The following is a 21,436-nucleotide window of genomic DNA, read 5'->3' on the forward strand; positions in this document are numbered from 1 at the left end:
TAAATAAGCTATATGTTTATTCCCCACTGTTAAGTTCAAACTAACTGATGAAAGCTCTTAATAACGTAAAACGGGTATTTTCTGTAGTTGTCCAGTTTTTGCAGAATCTGGCAGATAGAAAAAATCCGCAAAAATTACAATCACAAAATAAATACTGATACATACAAGTATTGATACAGGTATAATGCAACCACAGAAATTGGAAATGCAGAGTATAATTTGCTTCCTTTTAGGGATTGCAAAAAATTCCGACCTCAGAAAATATCCGTTATATGGTATTGTTAACTTGATACATACTCAGAGCTGCCTTGCAATCATACATTAAGTCACACACCATACTGTTCATGCATAGCCATCCCATATAACACATGGAATTACACTAGAACATACATTACTTATACCACTAATGAAAATTAGACTAGTACAATAACATGTATGAGTAACCTCACAGCTAAAGAAGAAATTTTACCTGAGTAAACAAAAGATGTCAATACTGTTTTACATTCACAAGGTTTTATACTTAAATGAAATACTATAATATGTACCAAATTTGAAAGACAACTTGTATAATAAACATCACATGAAATGTCCTATCGTAACATCATGAAATGATTCAAAAACAATCTGATAAAAATCAGTTCCTTGATCCGCCCTTTTTTCAATATATTGTTGCTATAAATAAAGGAGTGAATCGAGGAGCTGATTTTAATCAGATTGATTCATTGTCTATCAGAAAATCTCATTTCAAATCCATATGAATATTCATGAAAACACCAACTTTGAATTATTCTTTAAAAAGTGCACACTTTACAAATACCCTTTTTAAGGAATGCACATAAAAATCTTTTTAAGATAAAAAACAGGATTTTTAAAATATATTATCAAGAATATCTAAACAATTTATTGTTGCTCATGCAATAATTTAAAAAGATTTCAATATATTTCTAGCAGTTGTTAACTTGTGTGAACTGTGCTTTTACAATGATGGGCTCTAGCTACACGATAACAATATAGTCCCACAAATATAGACCCTGTCCTGACGGGTCCCAGAATCATGGCCTTGTGTCCATAAGCCTGCGGGAATTCTTGAAGAGTCATGTACGATTGAAACAGGATCAGTGCAGCCATTGGAATGTACAGATGTCGCAGTCTGTGGGAAAATCGGGATCTACTAGGCTCACTGTAGGATTGTGGGTAACCTAGGACACAGCCCATGTGGAACAACAATGGAATGTTAAAGGTCACCATCTGTAAAGTAAGGAGAAGGGTGTTATATACATATATATTTATATTAGTACTCAAACTTAATTACTAATTTGAACACCACAAATTTAAAAGATATTTTACCTACCATTTATAGATAACCTAAATTTTCTATTATTGAAAATGATTCAATATACATGTACATGAAACCTTATTATCTCGAACTCAATGGTGCCAAATTTGTTTTGTTGAGATATCTGAGGGTTCCTGTTATTGAGGTTAAAATACATAAAGAAAATGTAGTTGGGACTTCAAAGATCTGTCATATCTATATAAGTGATAAATGATCATTTCAACATAACAAAAAGCTTATACAAATCATCATACAGGTATGGTTGTTTACCTGAAATATTCCGTAAACATAGGCAAGATTTCCTGGTAGGAAAGCCCCTTTAACATAGAGTCCCCACACAAATAGTAAACCAGTGTGGCCGTCTATCACCTCTGCCAAAAACCACGGGCCTGAAAACAACAAAACAAAGGTTTACATTACATTCAAAACAATTTACAGGATTGATTGATTGTATATTGTTTAACATCCCACTGAAGAATCTTTCACTGATACGGAGTTAACCATTGCATGTGAAGGGCTGCAAAATTTAGGCCTATGATTGGCGCTTATGGCCTTTGAACAGGGAAGGATCTTTGTCGTGCCACACCTGTTGTGACAAGGGACCTTGTTTTTTGTGGTCTCATCCCAAGGACCACCCCATTTTGTCATCTCTCATGACAAGCAAGGGGTACTAGGGACCTATTCTAACCTGGATCCCTATGGGAGCAATTTAGAAGAAAAATCAAACTCCATGAAATCAAGATGATGAGGGGATTGTAGGTACTATTTGTCATGTGAAAATATTTCTGATTTCCATGAAGTTGAATTTAATTTATAGATCTACTAGAATTCTAAACAGTCACAGGAATCATAGGAGTGAAGACAAATGTTCAAGTTACAAGAGTGAAGACAATGTTCAAGTTAAAGGAGTGATGACAAATGTTTAAGCTACAGGAGTGAAGACAAATGTTTAAATTAAAAGAGTGATGACAAATGTTTAAGTCATAGGAGTGAAGACAAATGTTCAAGTTATAGTAGTGAAGACAAATGTTTAAGTTATAGGAGTGAAGACAAATGTTTATGTTACAGGAGAGAAGATACATATTCAAGCTACAGGAGTGATGACTAATGTTTAAGTTACAGGAGTGATGACTAATGTTTAAATCACAAGAGTGAAGACAAATGTTTAGGTTACAGGAGAGAAGACAAATGTTCAAGCTACAGGAGTGATGACTAATGTTTAAGTTACAGGAGTGATGACAAATGTTTAAGTTACAAGAGTGAAGACTAATGTTTAAGTTACAGGAGTGAAGACAAATGTTTAAGTTACAGGAGTGAAGACAAATGTTTAAGTCAAAAGAGTGATGACAAATGTTTAAATCACAGGAGTGAAGACAAATGTTTAAGTTACAGGAGTGAAGACAAATATTTAAGTTACAGGAGTGAAGACAAATGTTTAAGTTACAGGAGTGACGACAAATCTTTATGTTACAGGAGTGAAGACAAATGTTTAAGTTACAGGAGTGAAGACAAATGTTTAAGTTAAAGGAGAGAAGACAAATGTTCAAGCTACAAGAGTGATGAGAAATGTTTATGTTACAGGAGTGAAGACAAGTGTTTAAGTTAGAGGAGTGAAGACAAATGTTTAAGTTAGAGGAGTGAAGACAAATGTTTATGTTACAGGAGTGAAGACAAATGTTTTTAAAAGTTACAGGAGTGATGACAAATGTTTAGATTACAGGAGTGAAGACAAATGTTTATGTTACAGGAGTGAAGACAAATGTGTAGGTTACAGGAATGAAGACAAATGTGTAGGTTACAGGAGTGAAGACAAATGTTTAAGTTACAGGAGTGATGACAAATGTTCAAGCTATAGGAGTGATGACAAATGTTTATGTTACAGGAGAGAAGACAAATGTTTAAATCACAGGAGTGAAGAGAAATGTTTAAGTTGTGGTCACATTAGTGGAGATGAATGTTTCAGTATGAAAAGAGTACCTTCAATGTATTACTCACGATAAAATTTTCGAGAATTTTGTAAGTATGGTATGCATTCATATTTACAGCCCCTACACATCCTATAATAATAGTTTATGAAACTTTCCCTGTATTAAACCAGTGAAAACAGAAAAATTTGCCATCCATGAAAATTGATCTCCAAGAAAAATTTTGTTTCACAGATTTGCACCATCTTACCTATTGCTATGTATATTGTAAATCCAACTAAAATCAGATAAAGTTTGGGTGTCGTTGAAACCATCCACAGCCTATGTATCCAACGATTAATAAATTTCCTCAAAAATCCTCCAAATACCAAATTTTCTAAAACGAGAAAAGAAAGATAATCAAAAAAGGACAAAACCAATTCTAAAACATTTACAGATTATTTGAACTTTGAATCAACATTATTTCAAAATGTGCACCAGAAAAGTATAGTTTACAAATTATAATTGAATTACCAAAAATCGTTAAAATGCATCAAAGATGCGTACGAGTTGCAGTTTGGAAAATAATATACGTTTGCATTCATGAAGTAAAACCATGCACATATTTAATATAGTTTATAAGTATGAAGCTTTGAATGGCCGCAATAGGTATTTAGTGTGATAATGACCTTGACCTTTGGATTTCAAAAGCAACATGAATCTTGAATGTCATCAGGATTTGAAGTCTGATAAACATGCACCAGCAAGTACATGTATAAATGCTAGGGGCAAGCTCAAATCTACAGTATAAAGTGAAAGAGTCCTTGACCTTTGACCTTTTGACTTCAAAATAATTAGGAACCTTCCTCTTTTGGATGTGATTAAAATATGGAAGTCTGACAAAGACGCACCAAGTAGTATCATGAAAGTTAGAGACCAGACAAGCTCAGATCTATGGTATTTAGTGACCTTGACCTTTGACCTCAAAATAATTAGGAACCTTCATCTTTTGGATGTGATCATGTTTGTAAATCTCACAAAGATGCACCAAAAAGTATGAAAGTTAGAGACCGGACAAGCAAATTGTGGATGCTGCCCCCCCCCCCCCCCCACCCCCCACTCGACTGGACGCCCATCCACTTCGCCAATTCAAAAGCCCAGATTTGCTACGCAACTCGGCTAAAAATATACATTCAAACCTCGTTATTTCAAACTCAAAGGCACTGATAAATTAGACTTTGAAATATCTGAGAATTCGAGGGTAAAATACTTAAAGAATAAGTGGTTTGGACTTCCATATCCATAGTATTCAAGATATCGGTGTTCGAGATACCAAAGTTCAATTATACAAGTAAAAGTACATTTATAAATATGAATAAAACAACGGTTAATGTTAATTTGACATTGTTTAAAGCACGACTTTTGAATACCTTGGAGCTGTAGGGATCTGATGTCTGCACATTTTCTCAGCAGACTGAGGACAACAACATACACAAAGACCAGGAAAAAGAACAAGTATTTTCCCTGAAAAAAAAGTTTCTTCATTTAGAAAAGTGAACACAAAGATTTCGAAAACTACAGTTCATTAAATACAGAGATAGCTATTATAGGCTTAAAACTAAATGTTTTACAGAAAAGATCTCCATAAGGCAAAGTATATAGAACGTGCTTACCTTTAAAAAGCCCACCAGATTCTTTACAATCATTCATTCTCATTTAGCTACTTTCATATTCAATTACAACTTACAGAAATTCAATCTTGCACTGAAAATTTTACAATCGTATTTAAAACAGACTTTCAGACACGTTTCTTTGTGTTTGTTATAGACATCATTTTATGAATTGTTCAATCATTCTGAGACGTCATTGATTGTAGGTAAAATGCACAGATTTAAACCGAAAGACCCGCAACTTTTACTTCTAAATGCTTAGCATTTGACAAAGTACTTAATGAGCAGACACTACCTATTTTTGACATCTCAGGAGCTGGGCTTGACCCCACAACTTCATGGTCACAACATGAAGGCACTAACCACTTGAATATGCTATCAAAATGTCTATACCTAAACATGTTACTTTTTAAAAAAAATCATTTTAGCAAATTTCATCTATATTTATGGTATTACAGAGTTCAGACCCAAATCGGGCTTAGCCCCTGTGGCATATTTCACAAGAGGTGAAGGAATAGCGATGCATTATACATGCTGTATCACTTACAAGTAAATAGATGTCCATCGTGAGAATAAGTCGTGCTTTCAGAGGAAATGGTTCCACAGTACCATCTAGAGAAAATGTCTGAGTCTTCTCTTTGATGACAAACTCTTTCTCCTGAAACAGGGACATGAAATATGCATGCTACAAATAAATACTAATTACACTGAAACTTATGTAACTCAATGTGCTCCGGGAGAGAAAGAGTTACCTAACCTGACAGGCTCTGGGAGAGAAAGAGTTACTTAACCTGAAGGGCCCTGGGAGTGAATGAGTTACCTAACCTGAAAGGCTCTGGGAGAAACAGAGCAAGGTAGGATAAGGGCCCCATGTGGCCTCCATTTTTCACTTCCATTTCAAAACACACTTGAAAACAAGAAACCTTGAAAAAACTTTTAAACCTGATGCTCCTTTTGAGATAGATATGCTCTGATTTACTAAATAATGATCTACAATTTTGTCCATGCTGACTCCTAAAAATCAAAGCCCTCATCTTGCCTACTCCTTTTATGTCATAATGTAAAGTTTAGAGAACGTGGAAAAAAGATAATTGGGAATGAAAATAGATTCAGAATTCACTGTGAATCGTAGTACAAAGGTGTCAGATTAGACAGGCTTAACTGTATCAGAGAATTCACAATGAAACGTATTACACAGGTGTCGGATTAGACAAGTTTAACTGTATCAGAGAATTCACAGTGAAACGTAGTACACAGGTGTCGGATTAGACAAGTTTAACTGTATCAGAGAATTCACAGTGAAATGTAGTACACAGGTGTCAGATTTGTCAGGTTTAACTATCGGAGAATTCACAGTGAAACATAGTACACAGGTGTCAGATTAGACAGGTTTGACTGTACCAGAGAATTCACAGTAAACAGGTGTCAGATAAGACAGATTTAACTGTATCAACAATTCCTTTACAACATGGATTTAAACTGGGGCATCAGAGAATACAGATGCATATATACCCACAATAAATGAAACTAAACATCATTGTATTGTTATATGCAGGTATATCATTAATCAAAGTCAATCAATGCCCATTGTCGGATACCCACGGGTGATCTCGTCTTTTACTCGTCACCCGTGGGCAAACTCGTCGAAAAATCATCGCATGTAATTAATATGCGCAGGTTATTTGATTGGCTGCTGAACAGAGTCGCGATGGCAAATCAATGAATCAAAGTTTATGTTACGTGTGTATGTTCGGCAATGACAAAAACTTTTCCATAGTTAATTAACACACTGATTGCAAATAAATTCACTCACCGGTGCATTTCGCAGTTTGAGAAAGGTGCTCCCATATAATATTTGACTGGTATTTGATGTAAGTGACCTGTACGACTTGTCTTTAATAGTTTTAAAACAAAATTTGCACATTTTAACGGGCGTCAAGATATTTAGTATAAATAGCAAACTAATAAACATATTTTCAATATTGAAGAGTTCCAACTTTCTGATTGGTTGTCTATAATCAACAAATTAGCATATTTTACGACGATATTTCAACGAGTTTACCCATGGGTGATGAGTAAAAAACAAGAACACCCATGGGTATCTGACGATGATCAATACCAGACAACTGATATACTATACTTAATTATCAAGTTAATCAATACCATTGAGAAAATGTTCAGACAATGGACGAAATCTACTTAACTATCAAGCTACTCTTTAGACAGACAACTGTTCAATTATACTTAACTATCAAGCTACTCTTTAGACAGACAACTGTTCAATTATACTTAACTATCAAGCTACTCTTTAGACAGACAACTGTTCAATTATACTTAACTATTAAACTACTCTTTAGACAGACAACTGTTAAATTATACTTAACTATCAAACTACTCTTTAGACAGACAACTGTTAAATTATACTTAACTATCAAACTACTATTTAGAGTATACCTTGACCACTGCTTTGATGTGATGTAGACCACTATCAAAATGTTCTGGTTGCCATGGTAACACATAAAGTGGTCCTTGAACTCTCTGGGCTACACCAACTTCCTGGTTATCAATGTAGACAGTAATGGTCAAGTCTTGTGATGGTGGAAACATCAACAGCCTACAATTTTGCAAGTCATTAATGAGAGATCTAATGCTTTTTCAAGATCTACTACAGATGTATTTTTTCCAGGGGGTGATGAAGTGGTAAAAGTCAAACAATTTACTCTCCAAAGATTTATGTGTAGTTTTATTAACCAGATTACCTTATGTTCACTGGTATAAAGGTTATAAAATTGTAAAGCTGAAATTAATGGTATACTGAGTTACTATGGGAACGGTATGTAAAACAAAGATGATCTGCAGTGAGATATAAATATATTTGTTTAACTTTCATGTAAATTAGACGAATTTGATTGATTTAGAAACATTTTTAAAAATGTACTGTTACCCCACTGCGTGCATAAACCACGCCCTCCGGGTAACAGTGCATAGCAACGGATGACAATGCATGACGACGGGCAACAATATAAAAATTGTTAACTGCACAGAATGTTTGCGCGTACGGTTCACCGTATTTTTAAAGCATTCAGTATAACAAAAAATTTTTTACATGTTTTGTAGGGTAACATGTGAAATTGTCACCCCACCAAAAACCATTGTTGACTTTGTCTCTGTCAACAATGGTTTTTCGCAGAGTGATAATTTCACATAATATCCTATAAAACACGTAATATTTTCACAATGTTGAATATCATGTCAAATATATTTTTCAGTAAGGCCAAAATAAAAGTTAATAAATAGTTTCTTGGGCCAAAAATTAACAATTTTGATGAGGCAGGCAGGTATATATATATATATATTTTTAATTTTCTACAAAAGGCTGTAGTATGAGTTATCTTTCTGTTTTATGTTGACTGTAGAATGAGCTACCTTTTCTTTCTCATGTATATGTTTATATAAAATAAGCAATGCAATTTTTATTTCTATCAAAATTATCTTCACATTACTTACTATCAAATGTACACTATTATTCTTAAACACTTGCACATAAATGAGTGTGCATTCAATAATTGTTTGATAAAAAAAAACAACACCCTATATACACCTGTAATTTCATTAAAATTTTCTGAGTTTTACATAAATATCTACAACAGAAGAGTTACCTCATTTACATAAATAAACAAATATAATTTAATTCTTATTGTATCCTTGTCTCCGATTGGTCAAATTCCAATTGAAGAACGCAAGTTATTTTTGTATAACCTGGTTTGGTATGGGGACACACCCCCTTGACAACCAGACATCGGAACTATTTTTTTCTCTCTCTCTAAATTTACATCGCAGCACTGTTTTCAGCCTTCTATGGAATAGAAAGTCAACGTGCACAATAAGATACTACTATAAAATACGGTTTAATACACATGTTGTTTTTTCGTTGTCAATACAGATGTATTAGTGCCATCTATTAAATCCACCCCATTAGCATCTACTTGTACGCAAATCACTGTTGTAAAACATGTATGTATGGCCGAATAATAGATTAAAACAAAGATATTATATTCGAATTAATGATTTGCCAAGTAAGCATTACCCTGTTCATTTTAAATACATTTCTCACTGGGGAAAAGGGTGGGTGGGTTGTTTCATTGCTTGATCCGTCTTTCAACAAAGCAAACAAAAATTCATACGTCACATTTTATCACATGACGTCAGACACATTGACATGTGGATCGCGATTTGTTACTTGCTTACATATTTTCTAGTGTCGGATTTACTATTGGCGACAACATTGCATACAAGTGTAAGTTTTCATGTAGTAGAAATTTTCACAGAGTTGAAAGCCGTAAATTATTGCATTTTCTGATATTTGAAGATTTATTTTGGGTAGGCCTAAACAATGCAATTTCCCGTATTTTCTCAATCTGTCGGAGATGGGCGACTTCAAAGTCGATCTCTATCTCTAAAGGGCAGCAAAATACACATTGCATGAGTAGTCTACACATATTTTCTATCATGGTAAACTTCACTTTCGATACAATATTTTGATAAATGGCTATGCTCCGTAGTTTTAACTAAGATTAAAGATGGCGACCTTCGGCTTCACAGCTAGACGCTTCGTGTCGCTGTTGCTAAGTGAATCATTGCGCGGCTCAGTTGACTTGTATTTTTCCGAGTTTATGTACATTTTGATAAACGAAGGTTAACATCTTTGTCTCTTGCATTAAATTATAAGGAATGACTTTAATTCTGGGGCAAGTTATACGAGTATAACCTGGTTTGGGTCAGTCTACGCTTTTTTATAACCCGCTTTGCGGATTATAAAGTGTAAACTGACCCAAACCAGGTTATACTCATATAACTTGCCCCAGAATTAAAGTCATTCCTTAAATAAATTGTAAAAAAATAATTTCCATGTGGTACCTTTTCAACGGATCAGAGCCTGAGAAACTATTGATTAATTTTTTTTGCCTAACCTAGATTGTATATGGATAATTGACAGCGGGGGATCAAATTACAAAGTGATACTATATCTAAAGCCAAAGTCAAGGAATGACTATTTCACATGTAGGGTATACAAAACATGTAATATTTCTATCATACAGCATGCAAAATCTGGCCAGAAAAAAAATGTTTTTCAACTTTGTAAACAGCTTGCTGTATCATTTCTGTTTCTGCTTATAAACATAATACCTGATATGAGTAGAAGTTATTTTGAGTGGTGATGGAAATTTGGCATGTTGTGGATTGGTAAAGATAATAACTGGTTCTTCATGGAAACGCTGGTCTGAGAATGCCAACACATTGTTATCCACAGCAACAATTCTGTACCTATGAAAAAAACCCAACACAAAACCTTGTAAAAGATTCCAATGGAAATTAAAATTAAAACAAGTTTACATTAAGATATGAAAACCTACATTCTGTTGTCTTTCCAGTCTCCCAGCTCCAGTTCATATGTACCTGTTCTGTGTCTGGTGTACATCTGGGGAATAAGTCCCGCCAATGTGTGAAGGTGTCCACAAAAATAGGCACTGGCATTCCTAAGAAACAGAACGACATTTAAACAACAGAAACTTTCTCTTGATATCCACAGAAGGAAGCCTATCTTCATGGATCTTAAAAACAAGTACTGATCAACTGCAAATTTATTCTTAACATTCAATACTATCTAACATGTATGAAATTTCACCTCCTAATGTTGTTGCAATGGGAATATTGTAACATAATGACTACATGCGCACCTCATCAGTTGTCGAACATCGGAATTATCCTCCGTAGCAATCAGTGATGTCGGGTAATGGCCAAACCAGAATGTCATGTTGCTGTTTCTGCTATCTCTGGAGAATTTCTCCAACAACTTTATCTGCGTCTTCAGAACAAACACATGACTGATACAAAACGTCATCAAGTAGTGTCAATATGAATAAATCTACATTTGCTGTCGTTTCGGTATACTGCATTGTAAATATATCTAGGTGTGTGTAATGATTCCATAATCAGTCTATTACATGTACCCCGGCCTTGATAGTCAAATTCTCATATTTATTCTGTTTATTATAATCTTCAATATTACCATCATTAAAATGCACTGAAGTTGAAAACACAAAAGTTCCCTACCTCTCTGAGAAATCCAAAGAAGTTGAATGGCCTCTTTGGTCCCGGGTCTGGTGTGGCATCCATGGCAATGAAGCTGTACTCTCCAATTTCCAGTTTGTGAGTGTACATGTATGAGGAAGGGTTAGCTCCCCCTTGTTCAGAGTACGCTCTATAAAAGATATCAAATAAAAGTTATATCAGATATCAAATACATGTTACACATGATATCAACCGTAGGTTCACATGGCTGTGTTAATTAGATGTTTACATACACATAGGTGACACAACACATGTACTACTTTTTGGGGGTAATAATTAATTTTTTAACTGGTCTGTTTTAACCCTCCACATGTGCTTCATTTTGTGAGAAGATAATTAATTGCACCATTTTGATGAGGACTGGATAGCTGTATCATATGCCATGTAATTTTGAAAAGTGTGTTTTGACTTGACAATGAGACAGTAATGTTGAGAAAATAATTTTGGGACATGCCAATATGTTAAAACAACTCCAGGCTGTTGTAAAAATTTACACTTCTGATCACTATAAAATTAGACCTTTATCTTCCAGATTTAAATCAACCTCTCTTGAACTCCTGGCCTCTCGAAGTTTTATCTGGGTCCATTGAACTTTAAGTTATCATGAGTCACATGTACATGTTACAAAAGATATCAAAGTACTTGTATTAACAAGCTTAATTTTAAAATCTATTTGATTATTCATTACGACGTAAGAACGGTTAATCACAAAGCAAGTATTATCAACAATGTATCCCAAATACAGGAATAAAAGTGTAATGAAAGAAATTATTTAGTGTGTAAATTCATTCCATGGAAAATATCTTCCTTTTATATAAATCCAAGTATGTTATTCCATTTTAACAATATACTGGTGTTGTATCAGAAAATAAAATCTATCATATTCAATTCTGTAGGGTATCAAGACTTTCATGATCAGGACCATGATAGGGTTATAGATTGTTGTCTACGTTCTTTTTCGTATTAAATTCACCAGACTGTAGCTCTCTGGGAAAATATTGTGACAGATCCAGAGAGCTACTGACCTGCAGCTACAAACTACAGACCTACCTAAATAGGTTTTTATGGTCATTCAAGTCAGGTACATTGAAAGCATCTACAAAAGAGATTTGTAATTATTTCTTAAGCAATTAAACAAATTGTTATCAATAAAAAAAACACTTTGATCATTAAATTATGTCTAAAACACACTTGCTCTCCCACACAGTTACTGCTTATTCAAGTTTTAATGACTGTGTATGAGGAATTTGTTGAAGCTAAACCCAAAGGATTTTGTTGGAAAATGAAATCTTCAGACTGATGGTGTTATTATTCAACATTGCCCACAATGTGGTTATTACATCTATTTCATTTTAAAAGTACACTTTTTTAGGAGACATAATGACACAGTGCATGATGTCATGGTATAAAAGCTGCAATCCACCTCTTGATGTAACAATGGTTTTTGACGTCAAGGAGTTTATTCAGACTCTGACACCAGCAGACCACGGTAGAACTGTTGGTAATTTAATACCTACCGTGATTTCCTCTCAAGTCCAGCCATTTCACATCATTGTTGTATTTCTGACATATTGTCACAACTTTTTCATAACGTTTCCATTCATCCAAGAATTGCATTGATCCTCTTTGATTTCTGTATTTGGCATCAGTTAGATCTCCTGCAGTTAATCAAGGTACTGAAAGTACTGAAAGCCGGACTCACAGTTACAAATTATATATCTCCTACAGTTAATCAAAGTACTGAAAGCCGGACTCACAGTTACAAATTATAGATCTCCTACAGTTAATCAAAGTACTGAAAGCCGGACTCACAGTTACAAATTATAGATCTCCTACAGTTAATCAAAGTACTGAAAGCCAGAACTCACAGTTACAAATGATAGATCTCCTTCAGTTAAAAATTATACATCCTTAATACAATGCTTTCATCAACAATTCATCAGTTTTCTTGGGCATCAAATTTCGTGGATTTGCCAAAGAGTAGTTTTAATGCACAATCTTTTGGAAATTATTTTTTCTCTCGTAATATACCCTATAATTTCAGTTGTAACATAAAATTTCGTTGGTTAAGAAAATTACATTATTTTTCAAGAAAATGATTTTGCACATATTTTGATGACTTAAAGATGCATGATGCTGCACTTTTAAAATTCAAGAATAAAAATTATTTACTTGTAAAATTTTGATAGAATTAAATCATAAAAAAATGAAGTTAATAGCAACCCATGTTATGAGGGTATAAAACGGTTTAGAGAAGTTTATGAGCAAACATTGCACTTGGTCGATCAATTGATTTTGGTGGTTTGGCACAAGCAAGAAAACTAACAGTAAACATTGCTATTTAACCAGAAAACAAGAGGCCCACGGGCCACATCACTCACCTGAGTCACTTTGGCCCATATTTAAAGATTTTCATATATTCACATGTAAAACTTTGATTCACCATAATGGTCCCACCCTACCCCCAAGGGCCATGATTTTGACATACTTGAAACCCACTATGTCCGGAGGTTGTCATGTAAATTTGAACTTTTCTGGCCCAGTTGTTCGTGAGAAGATTTTAAAATGACTCCACTCTATTTTTTGCATTTTTGTGATTACATAAGTAGCTCCCCTTTGAAGGGGCATGGCCCTTCTTTTGAACAAACTTGAATCCGCTTCACACAAGGATGATTTGTACCAAGTTTGATTGAAATTGGCCCACTGGTTCTGAAGAAGAAGATTTTAAGATTTGTCAGTGTATTTTTGCTATTTCACTAATATTTCCCCTTGGAGAATTGTGTTGCCCTTCATTTGAACAAACTTGAATCCCCTTCACCCTGGAAGGTTGATTTGTGACAAGTTTGGTTGAAATTAGCCAAGTGGTTCTGAAAAGAAGATGAAAATGTGAAAAGTTTATGATGCTAAAAGACAGACAGACAATGGAAAGTTTTGATCAGAAAAGCTCATTTGAGCCTTTGGCTCAGGTGAGTCAGAAACAAGAGGACCATAGGCCACATCACTTACCAGAGTCATCTTGGCCCTGCCATTTTCTAGCATTTGAAAAAACATCTCAACCACAGGACATCAAAACAGACAACTAAATCTGAATCAAAGTTTAGTATAAAACACACACAGTTGAATTTACCTGTTACGATCACTAGCTGTGGTGCTATTTTTGGAAGATGTTGATGACAGAACCCAATTAAGTCTTCAGGCCTTTTAAGGTCATAGAATTTACTAACATGTATATCTGTAAGCTTTGGAGAAAAATGAAATTAAAAATATAATTATGCACATCAAAATAGTAACATCACTTTAATCTAAAAATAGATTATCTATGGTTTAAATATATAGCATACAAAGTACTATATTTGCAAAATTAATAAAATCTACCCCATAAAATATCAGAAAATTCAAATCAATTGAATATCCTGGTTATAAATAAAAACTTATTCCTATAAAAAATACATAAGTATTGATTATATTAATTGTTTACAATTGTTTGTACAGAGCTGCCAACATTATGAAATGGAAAATAGTAAGGCAGGGGTCAGGGGGTCGCCTAGACCCCCTGTCGCTGGAGATCTTTTATGAATAAAGATGTAACCTGAGCGATTTTAGACATATTTCAAATCCAAATTTAATGAATTTAGACATACTAATTGTTATGCATTTTACAACTGCAGAAGGTCTGACAAATACATCTTTTATTGATTTTATTTTCTAAAACTTGTGTATAAAACCTTGTAACATTAGTATATTATATAATTTTACAGTTACTGTGTCAATTATTCTGGCAAGTTTTTTAATGTCATTTTCCCCGTCGTGAAAAATTTTGAAGTTTATCAAACAGATTGTACACTTACAGTGGCGTAGATTCCATTGAGGCAACCGAGGCAGCTGCCTCGGTAAAAAAAAACACCTTTTACGTTGTTAAAATGTCGATAGCTTCTGGGGGGCATAGCCCCCCAGACCCCCTGCCTCGGTAATATTCGAACCCAAGCTACGCCTATGCACTTATCATACAAACTCCCCCTTTCTGACTTTGAAACGAATAGATGTTTACAGAGTACCTGCATGTTCTTTGAATTACTGGCTCTATTCGGTTTTCTTCTATGGGGGAGTATTGTTTTATTTCCATTAACACATGCCTTACGCTTAGTAGCAGCTGCCATATTGTTTATTTCAAAGCATTAAAATGATCGAGATTTTATATATATATATATATATATATATATATATATTAGAGTATGCAAACAAACGTAGTAACGACTACGGCTTGTTTCTTATAAAAGTAAAAGCCAATGACGGACAGCTCTAAAACTTTCGATATGTCAAATAAGCAAAAATCGGAAGATATATAGTGAAATCATAAGGCGTATTTTCGGCCCTAAAATCGTAAGCCTTATGCCAAAATCGTGAGGGTTGGCAGCTCTGTTTCTATGATGTCAAAAATTCAAAAAATAATAGATCTCCATTTCGCATCAGTTTCCCATATTTCATTGATAGATTGACTTTACGCAAATCACTTGTAGCACTTCTGAGCTCTACATGTAAACGTGTGTTTTTCAATCATAAAACTAATTATCCAAAATAAAATGTGTACCATTATACAAAACATGTATGTATATTATTTAGATTTGTAACAAACATGAAATGACATCATCTTAATAAGGAGTCATAACGAGGGGATAGACATTAACTTTATATCTCAATTGCCCTTCAGTCAAGTAAACTCAAAGTCTCAAACTTTCACTTGTCTGAATGAAAAAATTAGTTGTCCGAAATATTTTTGACTCTGATATTTCTATCAACCAGTAATTTTAATTAGCTCTCTCTCTCTCTCTCTCTGTCAATCAGTGAAAAGCTAAGTTTTCACTTCTTTAGAACAGCTTTCCCTCTTTCAGGTTTTCCCTTCTCCCCTATTGTAAGAGGTTATACCTGTGAATTATGCCATATAAGGAACTGTTGGGGAATCTTTATCTACGCCTAGAGAATGAACTTCTTTTTTGACACGTTAGTCACCTTTTGCATATCACCTGAGTATCTTACAAATCCAATCGAGCATCTGATTTTCTTTAACTAGATATATCTACATGATATTTTTCTCAATATAATGCTCCACATCTGCTTTATCAATAAGTACATATTATCTGTACAACATGATGCAATTCTTAATCGGAATTACAAATCACCTGAACAAACCACCACAAGTTCGTATTATCTCCATTAAAATGAAGGTGACCATCTCCATTTTGAATCCGGACATTTTCTACATAGTCAGAACTTAGTATTAGTCCAACTAAAATACAGCCACTTGCGACAAATATCAAAGAGACAGCCAAAAGATTCATTCGAATCATGTTATATTCATGGAACGCCTTCCGTCGTCAACAAACCGCAAGAGGAAGTGGAGGCTTTTATTACCTTTTTGCTGAAGAGTTCCACTGAAGTGAAACTGGAGATGTTGAAATGAATTCATCAATTTCATGAATGATGGATTCACTAGGAAAAGGTAAACAAGTATCCTAAATGTTACATGCGTGTTTTTGTAACAGTTGAACCCTAGATCTATTGTATCATGTTGACGGTGCGACAGTTAAGGCGAGCACAGCTAGGTAAACATTAACATTTGAGCCGTTCTTGGCAAAAAGGACCTTTAAGTAGCGACAGGGGGAGATTTTTAAAAACAATATTTTTTCAACATTTTCATCAATATTCCACTTAATTTAAATGTGCTGATTTCAAAATTAATAAGTATTTTAAAATATCTTCTTTCCCTGCATCATAACAGACAGGCAAACACGATTACCCTCACACATTAATATTTCCATGAAGTTATTTTTCTGACTTGTGTAAATATTTGACCTCAAGTAATATTGGTGAAAATAGACCAAACAGAAATTAACTTGATGCCTATTCTACCTTTTTGGGGTGTGCAAAATGTGAATATGACGTTATTTTATTGAAAATAAGTATCGATATTGCTTCAAAACGCTAATAAACACCTACCCTCGGTCATTTTAGCTACCGGATGAGGAAAATTGATAGTATTTCTGTATGAAATTCTACACAAATATCATTGTTTCAATTACATATGTATATCTTAATTGTTCTTTATCAATATACTTGATAGAAAAGATTATAAGATTGTACCAAAGCCACTAGTGAGGGCAAAACAAAGCAGTTATACATGCTGGAAAGTAGATTGCCAGTTGGTTTGGTGCCTTGCGAAAGATCATTTTCTGCAATGAGACTTCTTAAGAATTGGAACAAAGATGGGCTGGTCGGTCTTAAATTGCTATGTTATTTACCCTTCACACAACCCCTCCACCCCCGCCAGGGCTCTGCCCATGACACCGCTTGTGGCCTCAGCCAAGGCGGCCCTAAAAAACCTTTGTGTATGCCGCGAGCGCCACCTACTGACGGTACAGTATCAATTTGCAAGGTGAAGTACAAAATCTAGGATAATTATATATTTTTTAAAATAAACATGACAATTTGATAACAGGAAACTTCATTGAATCATATATATCGCCGATTTATTGCGGACAATGAAGTACACATGATTTATTTTCCCTTTGTTTCCGTTTACAAATATTAGAGTTATCGTTCTAGTAAATTCTACCCAACAGGTTGAAAAAAATTATTTTACTACATTCTCCGGACATATACGTATTACCTCAGTGTTTAAAGAAAAAGGAAGTTCGAATTAATTAAATATCACCGTAAAATCTGCGTATATGGCCGATTTCTGGTCTTGCTACTTATTTTCTCACTTCAAAATACCGACAAAATGTCATTTCGTACCACGTGCTTTCTAAATCGCCATATACGTAAACTTTGAACTCCTCACTTTCGTTTTACGTTAATACTTTTGTATTTAAACCTCGGGCTTTATCATATAAAACGGTGAAAAGTACATGTACCCAGCGCAGTGAGGTAAACTTTTTGTGATTGCGGGAAATGTTGCCGCCAGCGCCACCTACCGACGGCGCCCATTGCCACTTTAAGAAGGTACTCTACATCGTCATAATGGCTGACTTCCTTTTAAAACATGGTGGAAAATATAAATATCAGCAACATTTGTCTATTCATTTAAAAAAAATTCTCACCTAGCTGAGTCGCTTAGTAGGTTAGTGTTGTAGACAGTATTTTCATGCAAATATGTCTTTGTAAATAAAATTTGATATAAATTTTATCATATTTCTTTTCAGGTTGAATACAGCGATTATAAATAAAAGTTATTGCGATAAAATGACTTATTCTGTCATTAATAAGTTTCATAGTAATGACATTCATTCAGTGATACTATTTATATTTACGGATGACCTTTGACTGTATTCAGTTTAAATATTTCATGGTTCATTGCATTGCGGTAGTTCGATTAGCTTACCTGATTTGGTGGGTGTTCACTTTCCCGGTAGCACTAGTTCATGCTCCATGTATTTGCTGACAAGTACCTTTATCTAAATTTTATACATGTGTTTAAATCTCCTGGTATATAAGGGTTTTCTTATACAATTGGAAGTTTTCAGTAATAAAATCCTATCCAAACTCCAAACCGGACTCTTTTCTTCATGCCGGATACCCGGTTACATTTTCACGTCAACTGCTGAACTGTAGATCGCGTGTTTGAATCCAGCAGGGGTTTTAAAAAAAATTCTCAGATTGCTTTCAACTAGAACTGTACTTTTTGACTAAATAAAGTAAATTTGAAAGTTTTCACTTTCAAAATATTGTTGTACATATCCTCCACTTTTCATCCATATCAAATTTCTCTGGTGTAGCATCCCTCCTTAAGTATTTTAGTGCTAAAGTGTAAACTATAGAGAACATCCCTCAAAATATTAGAGCAATGTTGATTGTCGTTAAATATTACAGTCAATCAAAGATGACAACCAACTCGTAAATGGTAATCGTGACCTTTTTCTTTACAAGTTTGCAAAAAATGACATCACTTTTTTCATTATTATGTTTGTTGAATATTAATAACATAGTTGGTCAGATAAGATAAGGGTTTTTTTTGCTAGGAACGGCTCAATTTTGATGACTTAAAACTTAGTAAATTTGGTGAAGTACCTTTGAAAAGATCTCGATATACGTCAGGGTTGTCACTAGGAATTTTTCAAGGCGAGTCCTGGACTCAGTCATGGTTTTGTGTATGAGAAAGTTTTCCTTTTATCAAAAGATTTTTTTAAAGGCTTTGTAAAAATAAGCTGTTCCCAAAAACACTGATAGAATTCACGGACACAGTCATGGTTTATGAACAGCTTGAGTCCCATGAAAAGTTGACAAGTCCCATGAAAATTTCATGAGTTCTTTTTGTCAGCTTGTATCTAAATCAGAGTTTTGTGAAAAGTAAAATGAGAAGTTTTTCCGTACGGTACCCCTATTCAGGATGAACACAAGCTGATACTTTCCTCTGTTCACCTTATTCTCAAACAAATTGCAAACATTAATGGAACAGAGTGGGAGTTACAGGCTAGGTATAGCCTCCATACTGTGGAAGAGGTATAATAGTACCTGTACCTTGAATTACCGAAATATACGTGATTTACCGAAATGCCCTCTAGAATTACCAAAATTCCTATTTACCTCATTTTTTAAAAGTTGTATCTTGAAAGATTAGGGATTGATTGTGTAAAATTCCACCTCTAAAGAATAAAAAATAGCATTAAAAGAGTTGTTATTAGAATTTGTGTCAATTTAAGGAAAGTAACTCATATGTTATTTTTCTTTCATTTAGAAGAATGTGTCCAACCATTATTTTCTTATTAATATGTTTCATGGTGTGACCGTTGAGACGAATGAAGACCCATATATCTTGCAACACCACTTTATTCCCATTCATTTTAAACATGGGAAATATAACACGGTCCATTGTCGATGTTACAAAGAGTGCATTGTGACGTTATATTAGCTGCGATGTTTGCTTTTTCTTTCGTTCAAACCAATCAAAAACAAAACGTATGAAGGTATGAGAAAGCTTGTCTGGAATTTAAAAACGTTTGTGATACTTTCCAAACTATTTATTTGTTTTAATTATATATGGGTTGTCCATGAAGTATACCACAGTGATGGCGACATTTTTGCAGAAGCATTACGGGTAATACTCATCATTTTTCAGCTGATGAATATGATGAAGAGCAAACCACATGACTTAAATGTGTAATCATTGGAGCGAGCTTGTCAAACGATGTGAGACGAGCTTTGCTCGCTATTACATATATACATTGCTTAAGTTGAATTAATCAATATTCAGATGTATTTTGCAATTCAAACAAATATTGTATGGGGTAAAAATTCATCGGTGATATATACATGTATACATTTTGCTAGAGCTATCGTTCTTTGAAACATCGTAAATGCGAGAATTGAACAGAATTTGAGTTTATATATTCACAATTTTAATAGGCTGAGCATTTTATCATCAAAATTGAACATATATAAACTTGATATGCATTATTTTATATATTTAGAGGGGAATTTTGGTAGTTTTAGGTGGCATTATGTTAATTTCTTGGGTTGTTTTGGTAAATTGCGGGCATTTTGGTAATTCGGGCTACCCAAGAAGTTACAAACATTATGCATCACTTGGGCAACTCTTGTATACAAATTAGTGATGGCTAAAGATATTGATTCATTTTTGATACAAAAATATCTGCCTGATTTGAAGATTGTTTCTCAGAATGTGAGAAGCGAATACTCTAGTACTAAAAATATGAGTTATTGTGTTTGGTAGCGGAACACAATGCAAAATAAAAATTCCACTACTGTATGTATACTCAGTGAGATTTTCTCAAGTCATGATAACAACAAAGTGCTAAGAAATGTTATCACATATTATGAATATTTGGTGCTTAAATGTATGAACTTTGGATCTACCACATTAAAATCTATCATTGTGATCTGTGCTATTTTGTTATCTGCATGAAACGTAAATTAAAACGGGATGCTTACTCCTCCTAGGCATGTAATCCCATCAGTGGTGTATCCAGGGGTCCATGTTTACCCTACTCTCAAGAGGATTTATGAGATTATCATTGTTGGTATCTTTATTTTTTGATAGATAGGCCCGATCCCCCCTCTTTCCCTTTTTAATTCCCCTCCCTAATGTTAAATACCTATTGACACCACTGGAAGGTGTGGTTATTTGGTAGAGATAAAGTTTTCCCCTTTCTCAACATGGAAAAGTGGCCCATTAAGTAGGCGAGCATGGCTGGGTCAAGTTTCCTGCACGAGAAAAATGTACAAACCATTGGGACACCACAGAATAACTTATTATGAAATTTAGAAACCTGTTGTGATTTTAATTATAGATTTCTTATGGCAAGAACTTTCAGTTCATACCTTGATCTGTGACCTTCTCCCAGAACAGCAAGGTCATGTTATTGGTGTTGAGACATCCT

General features: G+C 34.2%; 2 protein-coding genes across 4 annotated transcripts in view; one reads left to right on the forward strand and one right to left on the reverse strand.

Annotated features, from left to right (window-relative positions):
* Nucleotides 1-16,438, reverse strand: LOC125650398 (transmembrane protein 62-like). Of its 3 annotated transcripts, none has more exons than XM_048878665.2 (14): nt 16,220-16,438; nt 14,170-14,281; nt 12,560-12,700; nt 12,093-12,138; nt 11,025-11,172; nt 10,649-10,776; nt 10,325-10,447; nt 10,098-10,235; nt 7,365-7,524; nt 5,458-5,568; nt 4,671-4,764; nt 3,512-3,637; nt 1,607-1,725; nt 1-1,248 (listed from the first exon to the last, which is right to left on the reverse strand). In XM_048878665.2, the coding sequence occupies exons 1-14, from the start codon at nt 16,385-16,387 to the stop codon at nt 955-957; spliced, it is 1,908 nt and encodes a 635-aa protein (XP_048734622.1). In that variant the 5' UTR covers nt 16,388-16,438; the 3' UTR covers nt 1-954. The 3 variants fall into 3 exon arrangements, with proteins under 3 accessions (XP_048734622.1, XP_048734623.1, XP_048734625.1); XM_048878666.2 differs by having other exon boundaries at nt 14,170-14,274; nt 16,220-16,348; XM_048878668.2 differs by lacking the exon at nt 16,220-16,438 and having other exon boundaries at nt 12,560-12,727; nt 14,170-14,283.
* LOC125650399 (JNK1/MAPK8-associated membrane protein-like) overlaps nt 16,416-21,436 on the forward strand; it is a 26,618-nt gene continuing 21,597 nt past the window's right edge. The window contains exon 1 of the mRNA XM_048878670.2: nt 16,416-16,539. Within this exon, the coding sequence (XP_048734627.1) occupies nt 16,518-16,539 (22 nt within the window). The 5' untranslated portion in view covers nt 16,416-16,517. The remainder of the gene's footprint in view (nt 16,540-21,436) is intronic.

Source organism: Ostrea edulis, chromosome 5, assembly GCF_947568905.1.
Source record: "Ostrea edulis chromosome 5, xbOstEdul1.1, whole genome shotgun sequence".
NCBI classification, from domain to species: domain Eukaryota; kingdom Metazoa; phylum Mollusca; class Bivalvia; order Ostreida; family Ostreidae; genus Ostrea; species Ostrea edulis.